General features: G+C 39.6%; 1 protein-coding gene across 8 annotated transcripts in view; it reads right to left on the reverse strand.

Moving 5' to 3' along the window:
* The window catches only part of LOC135484525 (cGMP-dependent protein kinase 1-like), a 97,242-nt gene that overhangs the window by 23,517 nt on the left and 50,896 nt on the right, over positions 1 to 22,829 (reverse strand). For 5 of the 8 annotated variants that reach the window (XM_064766116.1, XM_064766133.1, XM_064766100.1 and 2 more), the window contains exons 4-7: positions 16,078 to 16,191; positions 8,917 to 9,003; positions 3,771 to 3,854; positions 962 to 1,067 (exon numbers count right to left, since the gene is read on the reverse strand). In XM_064766116.1, coding sequence (XP_064622186.1) covers positions 962 to 1,067; positions 3,771 to 3,854; positions 8,917 to 9,003; positions 16,078 to 16,191 — 391 coding nt within the window. The remainder of the gene's footprint in view (positions 1 to 961; positions 1,068 to 3,770; positions 3,855 to 8,916; positions 9,004 to 16,077; positions 16,192 to 22,829) is intronic. The other 3 variants (XM_064766159.1, XM_064766151.1, XM_064766142.1) reach the window with 2 other exon arrangements.

Consider the following 22,829-nt stretch of genomic DNA (forward strand, 5'->3'; position numbering starts at 1 on the left):
TTTCTTTTCTCTTTCTCAATGGATATCACTTTCACATCCATAGCCAATATACATGAACAAAGGCAAAGCAGCCGTTTGGTAAAATATCTTCTGACAACATTCACTTTGAGAATGTTTGGCAAAGTATCGGAGAATGCTAAGAGTTCTTTATAGGCAAACAGCGTCACGCAGGAAGTTATAAAGTTGGCTTAGAATACGACAAAGCCAATGTTACTATGGAAACTGATTCGTCAATACAGGCAAGGGCTCAGCAGGTGGTGTGTTTTGAGATCTGGAACAAGACGTCAAACCCGGAAGGAGTTTTACTTCATTTTTGGGAGCAAGTTATCAGAAATGTTCCCTTATTATTCAGAATTGAAAGAAATACAGAATCAAGAACAATGCTTGGCTGAAATAATTAAAGAATACCGTACCATGACTTTAAAGAACAGGCTTTTGTTTACCCCTGCTTCAAGGTCTGAATTATACCCACACAGTGTAGCTAATTCTGTATAGGTGTCAATTGTCCTAGAGAAACTGAGAGAGCAATATCAGAAATGCTCATGTAGTAGATGAACCAGTTTCTTTAAGAACAATGCTTCCAGCTAGACATATGCTACAAGTTCCCACTAAGCCCACGCAGAGAAGCTAACTGGTATCTTGGTCTGTAGCGTTGAATATCGTGCTTGGCTGAGTGATGTTTGTCTGAAGTGCATTTTCTAAACAGGAAGAATCTACTATCATGTACACGAGTTTCTTTTCAAAAAGTTTTTCTCATAACTAGTACTCCTACATGTACCTCTTGATACTTTCAGTTGCATTGCATGGCAACACTTTTCATACAGAAAGTAAAATGTTGGCTACATTTTCAAACCATCGATATTGCCTCTTTATTGAAAGCAAAATGCTACTTTTAATACTACAGCTACCTGTACTGTGACGAACATGATTTTCTTCCCGAACTAGTCTTCACAGCGCTTACCTTTTTAAGAACTTTAAGCTTTCTTCGTGTCTCTGTATACCAGTTTTCATCATAATATGCTGGAACACCCGCCGGTCTAACACCCATATTCTTGCCGTTGTTAGGGCTGCAAAAAGACACAAACTTATGATATAAACTTCTCCTAGAGCTTACTCTCCAAGAAACACTGAAATGAAATTAGAGGCAGGGGAAGTTAGGTTGGCTGCGCTATCTTGGCTTTGCTTCTAAATCGCTTTCACAAATCACCAACACATGGCACTAAAATTCGTCATCACCTCTCGAGGAAAGCAAGACCAGCACGGTGCCCGCAAGCTTTTTTTGTCTCGGTAATGGAGATTACGATGTCGTGCGAAATGTTTGGCTTTAGGGATGATACACGTCCTGAGATGGAAACATTGTATGTCTGTACAGTTAATTCAATCTTAGACCTTGAGAACTGATCGAGCTGGGTTGCTTGGGGCAAGTGAGGTCGTCTGACTGTGAATGGACTCTAAATGATATTAGACTAAGAAAACCCAGGAGTACTGGCGTCATTATGATCAAATACAACTGATATGTATACACAGACGGCTGGTCTGAAAGAAACTACTAACCAGAAAACGTATCATCAATTTTCCATTCTACGTGACGCAGACAGATTGTTTAGAGAACATCCACATGTAACTTACAATCGAAATTCTCCTTATTAGGCCATGTTTACGTAATTCATGAAACATGACAATAGGATTTTTATTACAAAGACTCGCCTTGTCACGGTTCCCGCTACATAATATAAGTGTTCAATTGTTTTTCAAAATGTTTCATGGACCATGAAAGGTGACTTACGACACGTGACTGCGACTCCTATAGTAACTTATTCTTGAGCTCCATTTAGATTAACACGCTCTTGAAACTGTATTTTGTAATGCAATTCCTAAGAGACACTTATCGCAAACAGTGTGGAGGTCAGACTAATTAGTATCAGTCTCTGTACAGTGTAATTCAATAGACGTGAACACCGCCTAGATCGTATTCCAAGTTCGATATCTGGTTTCTCCTAATTTGCGAGAAATGCAAGTGAGTGATGTGGCCGAGTTGCACTCAGAGACGTTTTCAGAAGTTATGTCCACATCCTTTTGGGCTGCCTGAAAACTACCGAGTCGATTTCTTCAAAGTTTGTTTTCGATTTTTTTTTATGGATAACTTTAAAGGAAACTTGGCATTATGTATACTGGTATATATAAAAACATATTTCGTAAAAATGGTTCCGAGAATGCGAAAATTCTCAAGGGTCATAAAATTAGATTGAACATCCAAACTTTGAAGAAATCGTTCATTAAGTTTTCGCACAGCGACAACCAAAGAGGTCGTGAACACTCTACTTGCAAAATACGTATTTGCATACGTGTCGCTATAGCGTACTGGGACTTCGCTAGTTTATCGCTTGTGGCAAGAAACACCAACCATAACTGTGGGGCCTTTATACCAAGGTGTTGCTTATTGCTTGAGAGGGAGGTAACACATTCGTTCTTCAAATTATCCTTGCACCACCGCAAAACACTTGCCAATATAAAAGTATTGAGGCAATTATTCATGAAATGGAACAGGAGACATGCGGGAAAAGACACCGAGGAATCATATGTTCTTTAGTCACAACGCCGACACTTAATAGAAATGGAAATTGGTTTCTGCAGGCACATTACCAAGTTGACAGTAGGCTACATAACAAGTCACATACATACTTTACGCATGGGTTTAAGTTGGTTTCGTTTTGTAGAACCATTGTGATATGAGGGAGTATAACGATATGAATATGATACGGATGTGGAGATGATGTAGTCTTGTAATCGTTTCCACTGTGGACTATTGGCTAGTGTACACTCGCTATATCACAGGAAAGAAGAGTAAATTGACCAATTTGTTATTTAGTGTGGTTTGATCAATTCCAATTGGACAAGATCATGTCCACCCTCTCGGCCGCATTAGAATGTGGCCTTCACTAGTAGGAGGCTATTTCCGACTTCATAACGGTTTCTCTAACAATATTTCTTATTCATCCGACTAAAGTCCGACTGAAAGGTCGGGTTTTGTAGAAAACCTGTGAAAAATACCAGGGCTTCCCAAAATAGGGCAATAAAAATCAAAGGCCTATGTGAAATGACGGTTAATGAGGTGTGAACTGAACACTCAGAGTAACCCCAAATATGAATCAGTACAAATTAGCCCATTCAATTAGGTCACTGTGAGTGTTTGGCTCGCACCTCATAAACTCCATTCAACATAGGCCTTTGATCTTTGCTAAAACCTATTTTGGGAAGCCCGAGTATTATTCACAAGTTTTCTAGAAATCCGACCTTTTAGGGAAAAAAAACCGAACAATGTCGGATTGTTGTTTGATAAATCAGGAAAAATTTAGAGAAACCGTTTAGAAGTCGGGAAAACCCTCCTACTGGTGCTTGTTACACCTACATAATAAATAACACAGTCAATAGACTCGTCCCTCCTGTAACATTAGCCACAGTGATTTTTTTCGTGTGGGTTTTCTCCAATAATCTATCTGGGGGGTTTTTCTTCGGACTGATAAGCCTACAGCAACCGAACAACATTTCTTGCAACGTTCCCAGTATTGAAACTGCAACTGTCATTACAAGATGACAGCAAAAAACAATCAACAAGTGTGGTCAAGAAATAAATAGGTGAAAACTATAAGCCTGCGTGAATAATGAAGAAATAAAGGACGATCGAAACGAGAAGCTTACACGTAAATTGAGCAAAGAGTTTGAAAAGAACGTGTAGAAGATCACGATATCTGAGAAACAATTACACGTACACGCTTTCCGAGGTTCCTTTTGTAAGTGGAGGTTTCCAAAGGAAACTGCATCGAATACGTTAACATTTTCTCCACGCAGTGGTACTGAAAGAAGAACTTCATGGTCAGTGTTTGAACATTATCTGACGTCCACACGTGCACTATAGCTAATACTGTACGACACAATCTATGTTTTCTACACACATACATGTACATGTAGGAAAGTTTCGCTAACGCGTGACGTACTGATAGATATTTTTCGGTGTCAATTTGAATAGGTTTTGATTTTTGATATATTTTTTTTATTATTAGCCTCAGTGTTACCATTTGGCAGCATTATTCTAGTTGTTGTTTATTTTTTGTTCAGGAAGGCATTTTCACGTTGTGCAAACACAGGCAATTAATTTTCACAGATTTTCAGCAATCTCTTTGTAAGTCTAAGATAACATTTCATTCAGATAATACTTGTCACACTTTACTCTTGGGATTCAACAACAAATTCAGTTACGTGTAATTCACGAAGGAACGTTATTTCCTAGCCCGAAAACTCTCTAAATACACATATCATAGATAAATTCAATTTCCATCCTAGACATTGCACAACAATTTTCTAAGCTAACAGTACAAAATGAGCTGACTTTCCAAAACTGGAAAGCAAACCGCGCATGCAACACAAAGTTATCTACGATCATACTTAAGAGCCACATTGAACTGAATTCACCATCCCCACATTTCATTGAAGACATTTACATGTTTTGCCGTATTGCCCAATCAGATTCATCTGATCTGCTTTACAGAGGCATAATTAAGAAATCAACCAACCAAAGGGGTAACGTCAAGTCTTTGATTTTAGGTAAGGCAACAGTAAGAGAAAACCATCTTGCGCTGGCTGATGTACGCCAAAGAGATACGCCGACAGGACTATCACACGTCTATGTGATCTCCGTGAATATTGCCTCTATGTTTTGTATGTATGAACGGTCTGGGTGGGTTAAAATTATATCTGATCTGGTATGCAAATCGAATATCCCGGAAGCAAGTACATGAAAAGTACCCGTAATCAAATTTTTCTGTCATTATGGATTTCGCCGGGAAATAAAAGGGTATAAATGTAATCAGTATCGGATGTTGTTCATGGAGTGTGTGCCATGTATACTGTGGAGTGTGAATCACGTGATATCGTCTGGAGAAGCTCTGATCCAGTGACGGAACAAGTTGTGCATCTGATCTGAGTAAGATTACAAATATCCTCACAGTGCTCCATTATTTTTCAAGATTATGCCTTTGGTGCATAATACATTGGACAGAGTTCGTGCATTCACGGATTGGGGGCATAATGTTGCTTAGGCAGCACTATACACGTCTTTTAATCACAAAAGTCATGCAGCATTCTCCAAAAGCAACATTTCGTTCCTAAGTAAACACATAAAAACCATATCGACAAATTGATTGTGCACTACCAATTTTATCTACCCAAAATATCGAGCACTGAGAAGATATTTCCAATATTCCTCAGGACTCAGCATTTTTTTCTTCATCAAAATGGTGTCGAGGAACCCAGTTTTACACAAACCATAGATGGATCACTGACATACACGAACACGGCCAAAGAAGAGTCTTGGTGGTACATGTGAATGTTTACGATATACAACTGATACAAAGAACGCTTCAAATATTTATTGTTGATAGCAACACTTTGTTTTGCACAAATATCTAACATTTATAAGGCAAGCTCGCTTATATATTTTTACTAACATCCATGATAACAAACTTTTTACAAGATCGAAAAAGCCTCACAGACAAACAAAGGTATACAATCATGTTTAAAGCATGTCATATTATATACCAAGTACGTTAGTAACAGAAATGCAAAATAGACGAGAAGTTGCTGAGTGTTATCAATTATTGGTAGTACATTTCAGGGGATGATTTAAGCATAATAATCTCTGATATGTTTAAATACGACCCAGTAAGCTACAATGTAAGAATAGAATTTCTACAGTTTTATTTTTTAGAGAAAAAATGCCCGCCACATTTATTATTCATAATAATTGAACGAAGAAAAAATATACTGAATTTCTCATTCCTGTAATGTAATTTTTAAATTATTTTATCCATACAAATCTCTGAGTAATTGAATGAAACGAACCAAGAAAGGAGCAGCCGTGGGCGTCCACGTTTATTTCATTTTTATTTTTTGAGAACGTTGTAGGAACGCCACCGAAAATCATTTATTAGAACAAAATTGCCTGGAGTCTGCAACTAAATGTCATTATCGCTTTCAAGTGTCAGCGAAATAAGATTCGATAGGGAGAATGTGCTTAAACCGTATTAACTGAGTTTCTTCTATTATCGACAGGTTTTGCATTGCTCTGGGAAATGGTTAGCAAAATAGTTTGTTTTCTCCTGCCACATCCTTGCCAAATATTGCAATTCGTCTCAGCTCCAGCAGTCTATGATCGATACAAAGCTGGACATGGTCAATTAGCCGAGCATGCCATCACCAAATACCAGGTGAGAGAACTCTACCACCAATACTTTAATAGTAAGATTGTAAGATATAAGCATCTTGCAAGGAATGGGCATAAAAAACGTGTTTGTCATTCAATGTTTTATGGCTTGACAAACTGCCCCATCCATGATGCCACGCATTCCGATGGAGAACAGGCACATAAATTGGAACCATAAGAAACTTAGGGATGCATACGAGACATGGATTAGTTGACAAGTTCTGGTATTTGTCAGCAAAAAATGCAATGTATATTATGAAGGATGGAAAGACATAGACAACATGGTAACTATTGGAATAAATGGCAGAAATACATGAAAATACCTGAACCCGCTGCATGTGAAAGAAAGACATAAGGCCGGTTGTGAATATACAGCACAATAATGAAAATGTGTTTGGAATGCATCGAGCGAGAAGATAGATAGATAGAGGTATGTCAAAAAGTAGTAGGTTTAAAGAAAGTTTGTTAGGTTTGCAGAGGGACCTGGTGTAAAAGAGGTTGTCGATATTTGAAAGTGTAGTGCATTGAAAGTGTGTTTAATGTTGAAATTAGTTTATTCACTGACACTTATATCACTGTGGCCAATGGGTACTTGTTGTATTACAAGAAGAAAGGAGTCCATTGACTAGCTTCTTTGTTGTAAAGGGTGGCCGATTCCATATCCCCCCCCCCCCCCCTCAATATGGTTATATCTTGGCCACATTCGTATGTGCACGTGCTACCCATGCATAACAAATGACTTGGTCAATGGACTCGTCCATTCTGTAACATAACTACTTTACCATGTGAATGGCCAAAGTGACTATTCTGTTATGGTGTTAGGTTACTTGTGTTACGATTGAATACAACATAATAACGATTAAATCAATTACATTTAGAAGATAGTGGACGTTCACATTATGTTTTGGGGGGGGTTTAATGTCCACTTTCTTACCGAATTGAAATCTTTTTTTGTAATTTGTATTGTATTTCCAGTCTTAATTGATATATCCCCAGCAAATAAAATGACAAATATACCATTATTTTTTATCTAGTTATCTCGTATTATTGTTTTTAAGAATGTGTAGTGTATTTGTCGCCTGGTATATGTTGGTCATAATATCATATTCAGGTTATGTGTCAATTTGTTTGTGCACATTTTCATCATTTAAAACAAAGATAAGCAAGGTGCTATTACAACATTTGCAAGCTTATTTAGAGTGAAGAAACAATACCTGATGATCTTGGCGACACGCAAGCTTTTAATTGAAAGAGGAAATTGTGAGCCGTGAGGTGCAGTGAAGGAAGTGGTTGTTACAACAACTAGTGAGGTAAATAGATTTATTGAGAAATATTCAGATTATCATTTAGGGGAACTTTATTCAGGAGACGAAGTATAATTGACACCTCAACAGAAAAGAAGGATAGAAAGGTACTTTTGGAAAGTGATCTTTAAAAGCTTTAAAAGGAATGGTTATGTCCATACATTTACGATGGTACCATCCGAAAATGCTCTTCACGAGCTTTCTCATGAATGGTCATATCTAATGTTTAACAAATGGTACCGTCAGAAAGTGTTCTCCAAGAGCTTTCTAATGAATGGCCATGTCTAATGTTGAACAAATGGTACCATCAGAAAGTGTTCTCCAAGAGCTTTCTAATGAATGGCCATATCTAATGTTTAACAAATGGTACCATCAGAAAGTGTTCTCCAAGAGCTTTCTAATGAATGGCCATATCTAATGTTTAACAAATGGTACCATCAGAAAGTGTTCTCCAAGAGCTTTCTAATGAATGGCCATGTCCATAGGTTAACCTTTTTAACTTTTTTTACAATTTGTACATGGACAGGATGAATTTTAAAACAGATACCGTCAATAGCCTTTGCACAGTTGATACAAACATGAATTGACATGTAGATTTTACTACGGAAGTGAATGTGATAACCTATATCAAATTATTCGGTGCCAGACAAATTAATTTATCTTCAAATATTGACCGGAAACGGAAATTGATCGGTGTCAGGTACTCATGTAGTTTGATTTAGTATGATAACATGTTTACCGTTTTATCATGACAGCATGGTTGAAATGGCATTTTGTATTTGAGTAGAAAATCGATGCACCTTGCTCATTTCGCAGGTCATTGCACTGTGACAATGTACATGCACGTAGCTATATAAATTATACATGTTTGATAAATGAATGCAATGTCTGAAGTATCGTTTTCATTGAATTTATTGGTGTTCAGAAATTCTGTTTTTTTACAATGAGTTATACTTGACGTATTGGTGTCGTAATATTGACATGTTTTTGAACTATAAATTAGCAATAGAAAAAATACAAATCATATCAAGTTGTTAGAAGAGATGCAGTAATATGGTCACTGCAATACAGTATGATTACAATATGATACAGCAAAATTATTCATTGATTATGATGAACATGACAGATTAAGATATGGTTAACAAGAAGAGTAAACGTGTCAGCATTTGAATAACTGGAAATGGCATGAAGTTGTCGTCCTTAATTTATATTCAATCCTTTTCAAAAGTGTGAATGATGAACGACATTATCATAAACAAACTTGAATCATGTCAGTTGTGATACAACGTATATTTGCTTGTTTACAACGTATATTTCACAGGTATACAATGACAAGGAGGGTAAACTTTGTACTTGTGCACGGGTAAGGACTTTTGGATTCGTTGTTGTCGGCGTCCACGAGGATAGTTTCGACTGGACAAGGATCGTGTACTGAAAGAACTTAGGAAGGATCATTAATAAACATAGGAGAAACGGGTCTTACAAAAGGAGTTTGACTGAGAGTTCTTGCTCTATCCGCACCAGCGTGACACACTACAACTTTCTGAACTTTCTGAACGATGACCTAGGTAGAGATATAACTGGAAGGGGACAGGACATTCACCTTATCCGCCCATACATTTTGCTTTATTAATGAAAGCAGTGAATCAGTCAACACGTCGATCGATACCGAGATGAAAGATAACCCTGCCAACCTAACAAAACTCCTCAGCGGGAAAAACTTCTCTATTTCCTGACGATTTTCTAGGTTGATGAGGAATTAGCAATATCCGATTCCCAAGAGCGTAAAGCAAAGGAGAGTGTCACCCGATCGCGTCTGAGGAAGAAAAATTGTTTATCAGAAACGTTTAATGTGACATAGGTAACCGGAGTTTGAGCGCAGCGTGCTGACAAGCTAACAAGGATATTGCTTGGCGCTGACGAGTTTAAGGCGAATGTTCAGATGGTTGTGAGGCTAGGGAAGAGGAAAAGCAGATACCGTATTCTGTATCTATGCATTCGGATGGGTTATAGCTCGAGTTCTCCATTTAAAAAATACTTTCTAAAGAGTACACATGGTCAGTTCATGTTATCAGTTTGGCCATTGACCAGCATAGAGTGTGTAAAGGTGATTTTTTTCTTTGAACAGGATGCACTCTGTAACTGGACAATGCCACGCTCCCCTCATCATAGACAAAATGGGGGTGTATAAGAAATTTAGGAAATACTCTGAGTAAGCTTTCCCCTCGAGTGGTTAATGGGCAAATGCCATTCTCCCTCGACTCTTCCGCAGCTTACAGTTGGCCGGATTTCATCCGATCCGTCACAGCAGGATATAAGGACCAAGGCGATAGAACGATATCTGTTAAAAGTATTGTCAGCGAAAATGTAAGTTTATATACCACTTAGCGGAAGGCGACTTTTGACAAGAGCAATTCAGCGAGGCATCGTGAGCTGTCAATTTGAAGCTAAGATTTCGGCGCTGCCGTATTTCGTATACATGTACCTGTACAAACGTTTCATGTAAGCTTGCGAAGATCGAAACCAGGACCAAATTTAACGATTCCTTCGATATTTCCATTACAGGATAAGGAATATTTCAATTTAATTTAATCTGTAGCAGAATGAGCTCTCTGAAGAAATTTTGTTGAATCTTTGAATGATGATGTAATGCATTTTTTGCTTTATAGCTAAAGTTCTGGTGATTATCCCGTTGTGTTTGGTTGCTTTTTGTGTGTCAGTCGATATCACGTCAAATCCACTCCTTTTAGGTTTAAGCTACGAAACGTTAAAACATGTGATAGGGGAGGGGACTTATAGCTGAATCTAAAATCCCCGCTGACAAAATCAGAAGTTATAAAGAAGCTTGGTTTATTTGGTTCATCGAGTCGTGGATAACAGAACCGCTTCAGTTTTTCAATCTTGATCACATAAGGAATTGTTTCAGAGTTGAAGGGAACTGGAGGGAACAGATCTCGAAGAGACATAACAAAGTTTAGTGCCCGTATCGCAGTTTGAACCGTCCGTATGGCCTAAAATGGCCTAAAAGATGACATGCCATTTTCTAAAAAAGGCAAAACGACAATACATTTGCAAACGAACAACCTCAACAGCGAACTCATCGAGCAAGACGCTCAATCAATCCTTGCGGGCAATCAGCACGTCAAACATTTGACTGGATGCGACCAGAATATTGGCGCGACAAAGCTGTGTTCCTACAACAAAAACATAAATCAGCCTTGTGGTGCACATGTGATCAGGCAATAAACGGGTGCACCATTACCCATGATATTTGGCAAACATGGCCACTAAGGTAAGTGTTGGCCAGAGGAAATATTTGCAAATAGCTGTGGAAATGATTGGACACGGAATAACCAGTCAGCAGACGTGTGCTGGAGAGCAATCAACTGAGATCAGCGACCAAGGGTAAATAGGCTCAAAGAGCAAAGGACGAGAAAAGGGATATTATGACACGGACGAGCTTGTGCACGATTTACTGATTGGGGAGTTTGGCTTCATTGGGGCGCTGGCGTGATGATGTGGACAGCCATTGCCGATAATGAACAAAGACTGAAGAAAAAAAACTGTCTGGTGTTGATTTCTCCGGGGTACCCTTTTAGGAGGCAACTGAAATTAACAGAGCTTCAAAACTCATTGGGTAGTGGGATCTTCATGGGTTTTTCTAACCAACTGGTAAAGCAATCATGACGAGCGAATTCCATTTTTTGTTGCATTGGAAGAAACAACTTGTGAGCAAAGCAAAACCGAAGATAATCAATATTGACCCACAGTTCCAGCTGTGTTACATGGTAGCAGAGCGTAGTTTCAATCGATGGACCTCTGGCTTACGGGCCCAGCACGCTGCCACTGCTGTTCCCGTGTTCTTCGATTGGGTCATGGCTGCGCATGCTCTGCAACCAATGCATTTCTTACTAAACACAATTGCACGGGAACCTCTCTGCACCGCTCTGCACATCTTTTCGAAAACGTCAAGCCAGGATAAGGAGACATGCAGAAAATTTATGCTTTTTCAACTAACCGGATATTTTCTTAATAAATCGTTATCCAGCAAAACGATTTAATCTAAGATTGCTGGAGAAACCTTCTACATGCATTTCCATTGTGACAGATCAGGCGAAAGATACTCCCGTTAGCAGAAGGTGGTGGCATGATAACGAACATTTTCATGTGTGCAGTGCTAGTTGCTGTGAGCATGATAGAGCAGAAACCGGTATCATATTTCATACAAATTGCGATCATGTCGCCTCATTTACGCGGGCGTGAACAGGCAACAAGTCAGCATGTAATCAAATTAGTCATGGCAAGGAGGTGAGGTGCTTCAATGAGCACGAAGCCAACTACACTACCGGATTTCTTCATCTGAATGAGTTGCTGTTGCAAATATCCATGTTCAACCAACTTCATTGCAAATGCCCTTTGTGATTAATGCCCACTAACGCCGAAACTAGGAATCTTTGTGGCAAGGAAGAGCATCCAATGAAAGACTGAGGGCGAGGCACTGTAGTTCTGTCCCATAAGAGAGCGCTTACTGTTAGTAGCTGCCCCTGAACACCAACCCCCAACCCTGCCAGTTACAGATTTCCTTGGATTGGAGCAAGTGCGCCAATATTTATCAGGTGGTTCCTTCACCAATTTAGCATTGCCTAAGGCGCATATACCTCGAGAGTCTTGGTGGTATTAGGAGCAAATGTCTCATGTGTAATTGAGTGATCTAATTGCACGACACTTATGATCCTCCTTGCAGAGTTTGAGGGCACCTAGTGATCTTTGATGACCATCAGGTTGTAAACACCAGCTCGAGGGGGGAAAAATCGAGGCAGAGGATTCTCACACCGTACAAGGTCAAAAGGTTATACACATCGTTGGACCAACAAACTAGTGTATTAACTTCGAGGCCGCTTTTTTATGCTCACCCATATGCTGGGATATCAATGATATTAAAGAAGGACTGAACTCACTGAACACATTATGACAAACAGCGCGATATTCAACTTTTTCAAAATTTATTTGATGTATACTTACATGACGCTCAGCAACGCCGAGCCTTATCGATAATGGATGAGCTTGCTCGCTCGATTCATATTTGGTCCTATATGGGTTGTTTGGGAAGAAATCTCACATCACATGACAGAAACTACACAGTACATCTGCTTTGCAAAGGGCCTGAACCTGATATCATGTACTATAGGATTCTGAGTGTGAAACGGATTAATGGATATGTCAAAGGAATAACTGAGTTTGCTTCAGATTCGCATCGCATAGCACAACAAGAGATGACAGACTGAGAATATAATGCTATCCATGTCAAGTATTATTCCTATTCCCTAGCTGCTGCTTCCCATACTGAGTGGTTTTCATGAGACAGGAACCTAGTGCCCCAGGGGTCTCCACTCTCCGATAAATTCTCTTGGTTACCGGAGCAGCTGATAAGAACTGACAGTAACCGCGATCCTTTTTCGATAATCATCATAGCGAGAAAAACAAGAGTCGAACGAGACACATCCTGCGGAAATCGAGGGTTGGTGCTAGCGTGTGCAGGGCCGAAGAAGAGACCAGTGACCTGTGTTTCTCCTCAGGACGAACAAAACAAGAATGAAGATCAAAAACTACCACAAACCAAAAAGACCAAAAACTACCAGAGGGTGGAAACCTAAGATGGTAAAAGTACAAGGGTGAGAGGGTTGTGCTTGAGAACTACTATTCCACGGTGAATACACCAACCACGACCCCTGGATCTCGTTTTTTCCCGCCATGGTCATTTTAAAACGAACAAATAGGGTACACTAGGGTGGATTCGGGGTGAGGGTTGGACTAACAATGCTAGCTGTTTATTGTAACGACCGGTATTGCTTGTTCGTCAAGGATGCTCCCTATCACCTCACACCAACCACGACCCCTGGACCTCGTCTCAGGTTTCCCGCCATGGTCATTTTAAGGACAAACTAAACGACGACCAAAGAATGAAAACCAAAAACTACCATAGGGTGGAAACCTGAGAAGACCCTAATCAAGACGGTTTCAGGCAACACCTTTTTTAACACTCCGCCATGGCAAGGTGTATTATGGAGAGCACAGAAAGGTACAAATGTAGCGCAGCGCAACACTTCTTGCATTTTCGTGTAATCAGAAGTCCAGTATATTTCCTAAAGATAAGCACTCGCAAATAGACATATCATGAACGTTAATGCTCTTGGTTTCCCATTACCTTTGTCGGCTGAGTTAGGGGATCGAACCACAAAGCTGGGATTAGGCTGGGGAGCAATGATAGATCACTAGATTCATTTAGATGAGAGTTCTACTGAGATGCACAATGCAATGCACATTAAAGTACATTTAGTTAACACTGTTTATCTGTTTGAAGAGAGAAATCCTCAGTAGAAGAGTTGCTGACTGATGAAATGAATCAAACAGTTCATTTTGCTGTTGATACAAGCTCCGGCGTCGATTGCAAGTAAATCACCAGTGGTTTTTTTCTTATTACAGTAAAGACGTTTAGCCTACAGCTTATTCCTTAGCCTGGCTAAGGGCGTTCATCTTAATTGGAGAAATCTTACTCGGATGGTAAAAGTACATTCTGTTAACTTTGACAGTTCCTTTTTAAATGTTTAAACCTACTGCGACAGATCCGATTCTCTTTAACTGACAAAACTGAAAAAACGAATTTCTGTGACATAAAAAGTGTTAAGCAGTTTAAACCCAAGTAAACACTGATTAACTACCATGGCCCCTTCATAGGTCGTCAAATGACGAAAGGAAAATAACCATACATCGTTAATGCAAAATAAAATTTCATCAGTTGAAGCTATCATGTCATTAAGGGTTAACAAATTCAATTAAGCAAAGACCGATATTCCATTCATAGACTAGATGAGAAAGACACTAAGATAGAGATACGTCAATTCCTTTCATCATTTCAAATATTATTACATTGTATCATTAATGACAGACGACATCTTCAATCGATAAGAAGCGGTTACACCTGGGGCAGTTAGTTTACATGTTAACTATTTCCATTAGAGGTGCCCCTCGGTGTCGACTTAAACTGCTTTCCATGGCTTTCGATGCTATTATCTACGCGTATGATATCGAATACTAAAGAAAGAGATATTGGTTAAGGAGCTGACTGACAGCAATAGGGTCATGGATTTGATTCTCCCTCAGAACACAGCTTTGCCTTCTGTGGCTGAGCTCATGATATGCGCTACACCAGCGCTAGCAGCTCCATCCACGGACAGAGTACTTCTTCTGCGAGATCTTTAGCGGGATCTGTGGTGTAGAGCTTTGAGACATACCCATACATCCAGGCGGGTGTAAGGTACGATATAAAGATGGTCATTATAAGACTTAAGACCAAAGTGTCCAATACCAAACTCATGAATTCCAAGCAATCAAACTCGTCAAAGGTTCCAAATCACCCAATGAGCTGCCTAGCTTGATTCACCCCGGCGGGGCATCCAAGTGTTAAAGGTAACGTTAACAACAGTTGCCGATAACACTGCTGGTGACGTGTGATGTTTTCCACCTGGTTCAACCTCAAAAGAACGGCAATGTAATCGAGCAGAAGTCAATAAGCTTGGAACACATTGTTCGCGGGATGGGATTGGCGTTTGCCTTTATCAAAGATGCTCATCATGCTCTTGATCTTGTTTTAATCGCGATACTCTAGCATGCTCCTAGCTTAGATTAAGATGAGGTTTGATAAAGATGGTCGCAAGTATGAGATTCTTGATGATGTGGAATCTGCGATGGACATGACGTCCTTTTTGATTGATTCTTAGACCAATGAAAGGCACAAGAGCGAAAAACCTGATTTCATCGAGGATAAGATGATAATATCCCTCTGGGAATGGAACAGAAGCCACATCAAAGCTCGAATGAATCGGTGGAGGAAATGAGAAGTGTGGATCTGAATATTCAACATACCCATAAAAGGACATGTGTGTTGGATATGATCTCTCTACATTTTTTGAAGTCGTACGAGGTATCAGCCATCTCCAAATGTGTGAAAGGTAACAGGCGGAAATAAGTGGCTTGCACTATCACCTCAGGTCAACGAAGTCCCTCAATTTTGAACACTTTATAACCTTAATCCAGTAAGGTGGTACAATTTTAGGTCAAGTACAATATGTGTGCATTAATGTATACGGCCAGCTGTTGTCTGCACTGCAAGGGCTGAGTTGTACAACATTACCAATCTCTCCGTGAACTCGGAAATTGTTTACTAAAGGTGGAAGAACAACAGCAGTCATGAACTATTGATTGCCAATGTCTATATTTGCATTGCTGGTAGTCATAACATGCCCACCATCCCTTGTTGAGCCATGATGATATTGGGATTGAGCTCTTCTTTGCCAATTCTTCACTTCTTTACCTGATCCATGAAACAATTCCTCAGTTTTAAGTTGGTGAAAGGAAGGTAAAAATATGTTAATAGACAGATGGATTGGAAAGGTATTAAGACTCCAAGTCAAAGGATATAACATGAATGACATCAAAAATCTAAATGAAATTTACCTTTCACGGAGGCTGTTCTGGTACAGTTGTATAAGATAGCGAGTTCTCCAAACGCCCGTCCGGGTCCCATTTTTCCAAGCACCTTGCCATCTTTTAGCACCTCCAGTTCGCCCTCTGGAAAGAGAAAAACAAAATAAGGTATGAGAAACATGATATGTAAAAAATATGAGGCTGGCATACTTGGTTATCTTGATAAATCCATCGTAGAAATGATAGTTGTGGAGGGAATATTAGTCATAGAATTACGGGCAGCGTACCCAGTCACAAACATCTTCGAAGGTAAAGGATTAAAATTTCTACAATAATCGTCATCCGCCCACAGCCGATGTTGGCCACCAATTCGTCTGCCAACATCCCGAAACCAATAAGTAAATCAGCCTGTTGTTGTCACATTAGAGCTAATCATTAACCTGATAATAGCTGGCTTATATGCCATTCTCAGCTACGGTTAGAACCTGGCCTCATCAGACTTTCCGAGAACTCGTTCACCGATGGTGACCATGACGATGTACATGTAGTTTGTGAGAGAGGACGGTTACGACCAACATAGAAAATCATATGAATCAAATAGGAAAATGGGTATATAAAGGTGGAGGGTCGAGGGTCAATGGCTCTGCCACATAAAAATCCCCCAAAGTATGAGTGAATTGATATCCCGATAGCCATCCCAAAAAGTTCCATGTTTCACGCAAGGAAACACCCCAAGAGAACACGACGAAATGAGGGTGCACGCAACCAGAAGCTCGGCACTCAAGACTCCACCATTCAACCCTGCGGGATGCGCTGACATTTTGACTGATCTAACCCTCGTTTCATGCATGACTAGACGATTACCTTAGCCACCGTCGTAAGGGGAACTATCGACTGGAGGCAATAAAGGAATAACTGAGGTGAGCATCGCGTTACAAACCCTGAAGATACGAGTCAGGATCACAAGTCAGAACAAGTCAGACAACTGCATTTACTAAGAAGGACGCTAATTACTTCCACAATGTTCACCACAAATAGTTATCAAGATAAATCAATGACCTCCTCACCAACCACTCAAGGACAATCACTGTAATACTCAGCAGTGCATGGATCTAAAATATCACTGCCCTTGATGATAAAATACACGCGATATTGATCATATTAGGAGAGACTGTTCGATAAACATTGGCAACTTTTGCTAAAACTAATTTGAAAATGTACAGTGCACATTGAGAGATATTGTACATTCAACCTCACAGCGATATTTCACGACAGGAAGACCACATTTCTTGAATGACGGCATGGGTATCTAAGACGTCATCATGACCTGATATACCCTTCCAGGTCATAAGAACAAGGGGGGTGCGATGTTCCCCTGTATTCCTAGTATAGTAACAGCTTTGGGGCTTTCCACACTCTCATATAGTTTACAAAGCGCGTTTCTATTCTGAAACCATTGCCAAGGGGGTCGAGTTCGTTAAGGAAGAGAAGAATTCATAACACCTTGGCCAATGCTGACATTGACAAACACATTAACTGTAACCACTAACAACAGGTCTCTAAGCGTTCTTAAAATAATAACTCAGCCTCTACGTTCAAGCTATCTTATGTTCAATTGGATGTGATGTTGTTACTCGTAGGTTGTCTTCGAATATGCTGTATACACAGAGACAATGTGGAAACGAACTGAAGTTACGTAGTTGTTCTTGTTTGACATGCGGTAAATAAACTTGGAGCACGTGTGCACATCAATTACTTTGCAACATATCATGAAGGAGATGATTACAGAACAATTCTATGAGAGTTCAAAGAATTGAGAACTACGCCCTAAATACCACTCATTCTAACTGTTTCAAAGTTTTCAGCTCGGTGAAGGAACAAATTGATAGAGACAAGAGTAGCATGGCAATACTCTCGATGGAGAAGGTATGTCCTTCTAAATAGTGTCGCGCACGTTGACGAGTGCATTGGACCACAGGATTTGAGAAGGGCATGACTGGCCGCTATCAGCATTCATCAGTTCAACAATGCTCTCCTCAAATGCCACCACAAATGCGCAACGAACCAAATGACAAAATGGCCAACCTAATCAGGTCTCTCATTTGGTTTTACATTAAGATACGGTGGTCCTCCTTCCACTTGAGTTGCACCTCACCCTACACAATTGCTTTGGCGTTGCTGATAGCCCCCTTTGGTTCCACTATGGCGGAAATCAGAGATGGGGCCATTTCATTTTGTAATGAAGTAGCCAGCAAGAATGATGGTATGTGGAAGCAACACGGTAATTACTATTGTTATCTGTGCAATGGTGATGTTTCTTCTTCTGCCGTTGGCCATTCTCGGCAAGAACGAGAAAAATAGAACAGCTTCTCGTAGACCAAAAAGGCAACTCATTTCAATTCATAGATACGAATGACAGGTATTGACGGACCCCACCATCCTGATATGTGGCTGATATAAATCACCAATTAATGCAGATTGCAGCTTCGTGGTTTCGTTGGACTGGTAAGTGCACCAGTCAGTCCAGATTTCTTCACCACGGACAGGCATATAAAACATTAATTGTGGCACAGGAGGACTCCACTATAGATTCTTTGTCCAACTGGTGAATGGTCTGTCAGAGTGAACTAAAAACAAATCGTTAAACGTAATGGATGTCCTCTGTCGTTAATCTTTCAGAAAGTAGTGGTACCATTTCACAATACGTAAAGCTTTAAAAATGCTTTTGTCAAACATATGAATGCAGTGAACTAAAAATAAATCGTTAAACGTAATGGATGTCCTCTGTCGTTAATCTTTCAGAAAGTAGTGGTACCATTTCACAATACGTATAGCTTGTGTATGCTTCTTTCAGGTTTATTAGATTTTGAATACATACGTAAATATCCTCTAGAACAGCCGTATGCGGAGGTCATAGGGTCATATTAGAACTGATATAACAAAAATAATTGATAGTGACAAATGTGATATTCCACCCCAAGGAAATCCCTTCGAGACATTCTTCATGAAGTGAAAGGGAGTCGATTACCGTGACTTTGATTTGGTTTCGTTGCAGACGTCATTGGATCACATATCCAGCTTGACTTGCATCATCTTTTATAGAGGCGAAATGTTAATATTGACGCCTTAAGCTTAACTCGGAGGTCACAAAACGGGAATGTGGTGAAACAGAAAAAACATTGATATAAGTCATTCATTATTCGCTCTTTTGAATATACTATGTACATGTACTAGGTGTCACAGAAACGATTGTATACTCTTGATTTTGAATTGGGATGCAAAGTTTTGTTCTCAGCTTCATCTAGAATTTGGTGAATCTAAGATAGACAACCTGAGAGTTAGTAAGCGGTATGTAATCTTTTCTATGTTACTTATACACAATGATGAATCGAAAAGTTCCTCTGCAATTTTTAAAACAGCAAACGACCAAGAAAACATTCAATCATCTTTCGTGGCCTTACACTGTGAATGGAATGATTACCCTGCGAGTGGTTACAGAGATCAGATCAAAGAAGACACCAGTCACAAAAAGACCACTCTATTGAGTTAATGGAGATTGAGCAATGGGTTTAAAGAAGAATGTCGTCAATGGATAGACGGTTTTTCCAACATCGACGCGGCAAGCCTTTTTCGATGAGTTGCTCAAAAGATGTTTGTTGGGTCTTGTCGAAGAACTGTGAATGGGTTGCAACGTTGAAGTGGAAAGACTTTGTCAGGTCAAGACCAACGTTCATTTCCATGTCTGAGGTTTAGTATGTCTGCACCTGCTCAGAGATCTGCTGGTATAATGGGTGTGTATGGATGAGGTGAGGGGGGGTCCAGAATTGTCCTATGTTTTTAACCCAGGTATCACCCTCCCCTAGAGAATTAACACCGCATTCATTCCATGAAGAGGGCATTTTGTTCCTCGAGTGTAGTGCTATTTTAGAATGTGAGCAACTAATGGCTGTTTCTACTGATATTATTCTTTGTGTTACAGGTTCAAAACCTTTTTTTCTGAATAATCCGATAGGTAATTCCAAGATTTAGGTACTCGATAAAACCGGAAACGCCTATATGATTCTACTTGGGGCATATATATCCCACTGGTGGCCTAATAATCACACTTTACTGTCTGAACAAACGTGTTAAAACATCGAGAATATGGTTTTGTCGACTTTTTTATTACCATAGATAAACACAACCAATGCACAGACACGGCAGCTGTGTCATTTTGTTGATTTATACAGTGTCATTGCGAAAGTGGATGACCACATGAAAAGCTCACTGGATGCACAGTCTGTTTTTTCAGGTATTATGAGTTCTTTGATGGTACATTCATGTCTTTGTATAGTACTTTGGTACTAAGGCAGCTATTGTTATGCAGGTCTTATTGTAGCCAACAAAAGCCACATAGGGAAAGGGGTCTCTTTGATCATGCTTCATATAGATATACATGTACATGTAATAGTATACCGTCTTCAAAAGCAATTTTGACACACATCCATGTATGTTATTTGTTAAGCCTCAAAATTTGCTGAAAATATTTTTTTTTCGGAAAAAACTTGTTTTTCCCCACAAAACAATTTTTACCAAATGAATATCTACAAAACGACCATTTTGATTACAAAACCTTATTTTTGCAATTCGCAAAATGCTGGAAAACATTCTATATATTTCGGATTCGAAATCAAGGGTTGATATTCACATGCTCAAGACTGTACCTGTGCAATGCATCGCACGTGTATCAATCAGAAAGTGGGAGTAGTACTTATCGAATCCCTAAATAGCAACATTCAACAAAGTAACAAACAATCAAATCAATCAGATGATCAATACAATAAATAAATCACAGAACTTTATCGATATAATATCGATTTTGGTAGGTTTTCTTACAAATACAATTGTCATTCTGGGAAGCAAAATTACAAGTGTCCAACATGTTCTGAGCTCCATGTGGTGCTGGTGAACGTCGGGCCTGGTTTGGAGGGATACGGTGTAATAACATGATACGTGTGTACATCAAATGGATGTACACGGACCGCTGGGTTCCTCGAACCAAAGTGATTACAATGGCAGCTGTATATACATGTATGTACAGTTCGAACAGTAAGATCGTTAAAGTCCTGCTGTTGTTTTCAGTAGAAACCATTACGTTTGCTGGTTCAGGACAACCGACCCCCATCAGCTTTCATGGACGTCGATGTTGTCATGATTTGCCTTGGTAACCCTTGGATAAGACAGTAGAACAATGGGAATCCAGGTCAAGGTACGATCGGCCCTTGTTTAGAAACAATAGAATACATTCTGTTCGGTGCGGATTTTTCTAACTGCGATGTAAGGGGCTTAATGCCGTCATGGCCATTTGTACAAATTAGAAGCGGGATCAGCGGTTACAAAATAAGTGCATTCTCCCACAACAATTGCTTTTAAATAAATGCTCTTGGGAATCCCACAACGATAGGGCTCATGCACCATTCTTTGACCATTGGACCTTCTCGCTGTCGCGTACGCTTTCGAACAATCTGCACAATACATCGTGTCATGTACTGGACGAAGAGTTTCTTGATTGATATACAAGGATAGGGCATCCACTGATCACGTCTAACAAGTGGTCTTTTCTCATGGAATTATCGGCCGCGGAGACTGATTGTCAACGCTATCTATAATCAACAATCATAATGTCGATGTTGATGAGACTTGAAGATTATCCAGGGTCACAGCAGCTGGGATATTTCCCAGCATCAGCAAATCCATATTGGTTAAAGGGTATGTTGTGTGTTTCGAATGATGACAGGAGACAATTCAAGATAAATCATGTATTGATTATTTTATTTTAACATAAAATATATCAAATTTTCATTACAAGACTAGTGGTACTAAAGTGACCTGCTGAAGAAGAATTCGATGATTTGATGATATAACTAATAATGTTAATATTCCCTGTAAAACATATGAACAACTGACGGCCCAACGAATCTCAGATTATACCTCTTCAAATGACGCCAACTGCAATTTACCTCGACCATATCCCAGCCAATGGTCACAACGTCTGTTGACACGCACATCAATGCCACCATCCATCATAAGCGTTACTGACATCCGTCCACTCTACGTGTGCAGAACACGTTGCTATTTGCCAATCAATTGACAATCAATTGATTGGATGAAGCGAGCAAATCGTTTTAGCATGTAAACATGAAGTTGGAGTGCTCATGCTAGACTGAAACAATGTCCGCGGAATCCTTGACACTCTGATCGAATGTATTGATCATTTGATGTCTCTTTTTAAGATGCCCAACTAACATGACCTTATTGGCAGAATCGTTAAGCAATCCTCCATGCCACAATATTGATAAATCAAGGTTCGAGTATAGCACCAATCAGTATGTAATGTACGTAGTAGACAGCCACTCGTTACATTTTTAAGAAGTTTTGAAATGTACTACATTGTGCTATGACCTCAAAACCTTTTTTTCGAAAGTTATCTTGAGGAGCTCGAGTTATCAACATGGTAAACCAATCGCTTAGCGGAGGACGTGCTTGCTTGCAAGGAATGCTTTTGCTTGGCATCATCCTGTTGCAACAGACCTATCCCTAGTTTTCTTTATTCGGCCTCATCCAATGTTTATCTGAGATGACCTGTGTTTCTATTGTATTTCTCTTCGCCGCCGTATGACAGGATGCCAATACTTCAAGGTAAAAAAGCGCAATGAATAGATATGAACACCGATGGATTCTGTCCGCCTTCTCAGTTCGTATTGCATGAAATAACATTTCATCTGTGGCTTGTTCTTTCTTTC

Source organism: Lineus longissimus, chromosome 1 (genome assembly GCF_910592395.1).
Source record: "Lineus longissimus chromosome 1, tnLinLong1.2, whole genome shotgun sequence".
Classification (NCBI taxonomy): Eukaryota; Metazoa; Nemertea; class Pilidiophora; order Heteronemertea; family Lineidae; genus Lineus; species Lineus longissimus.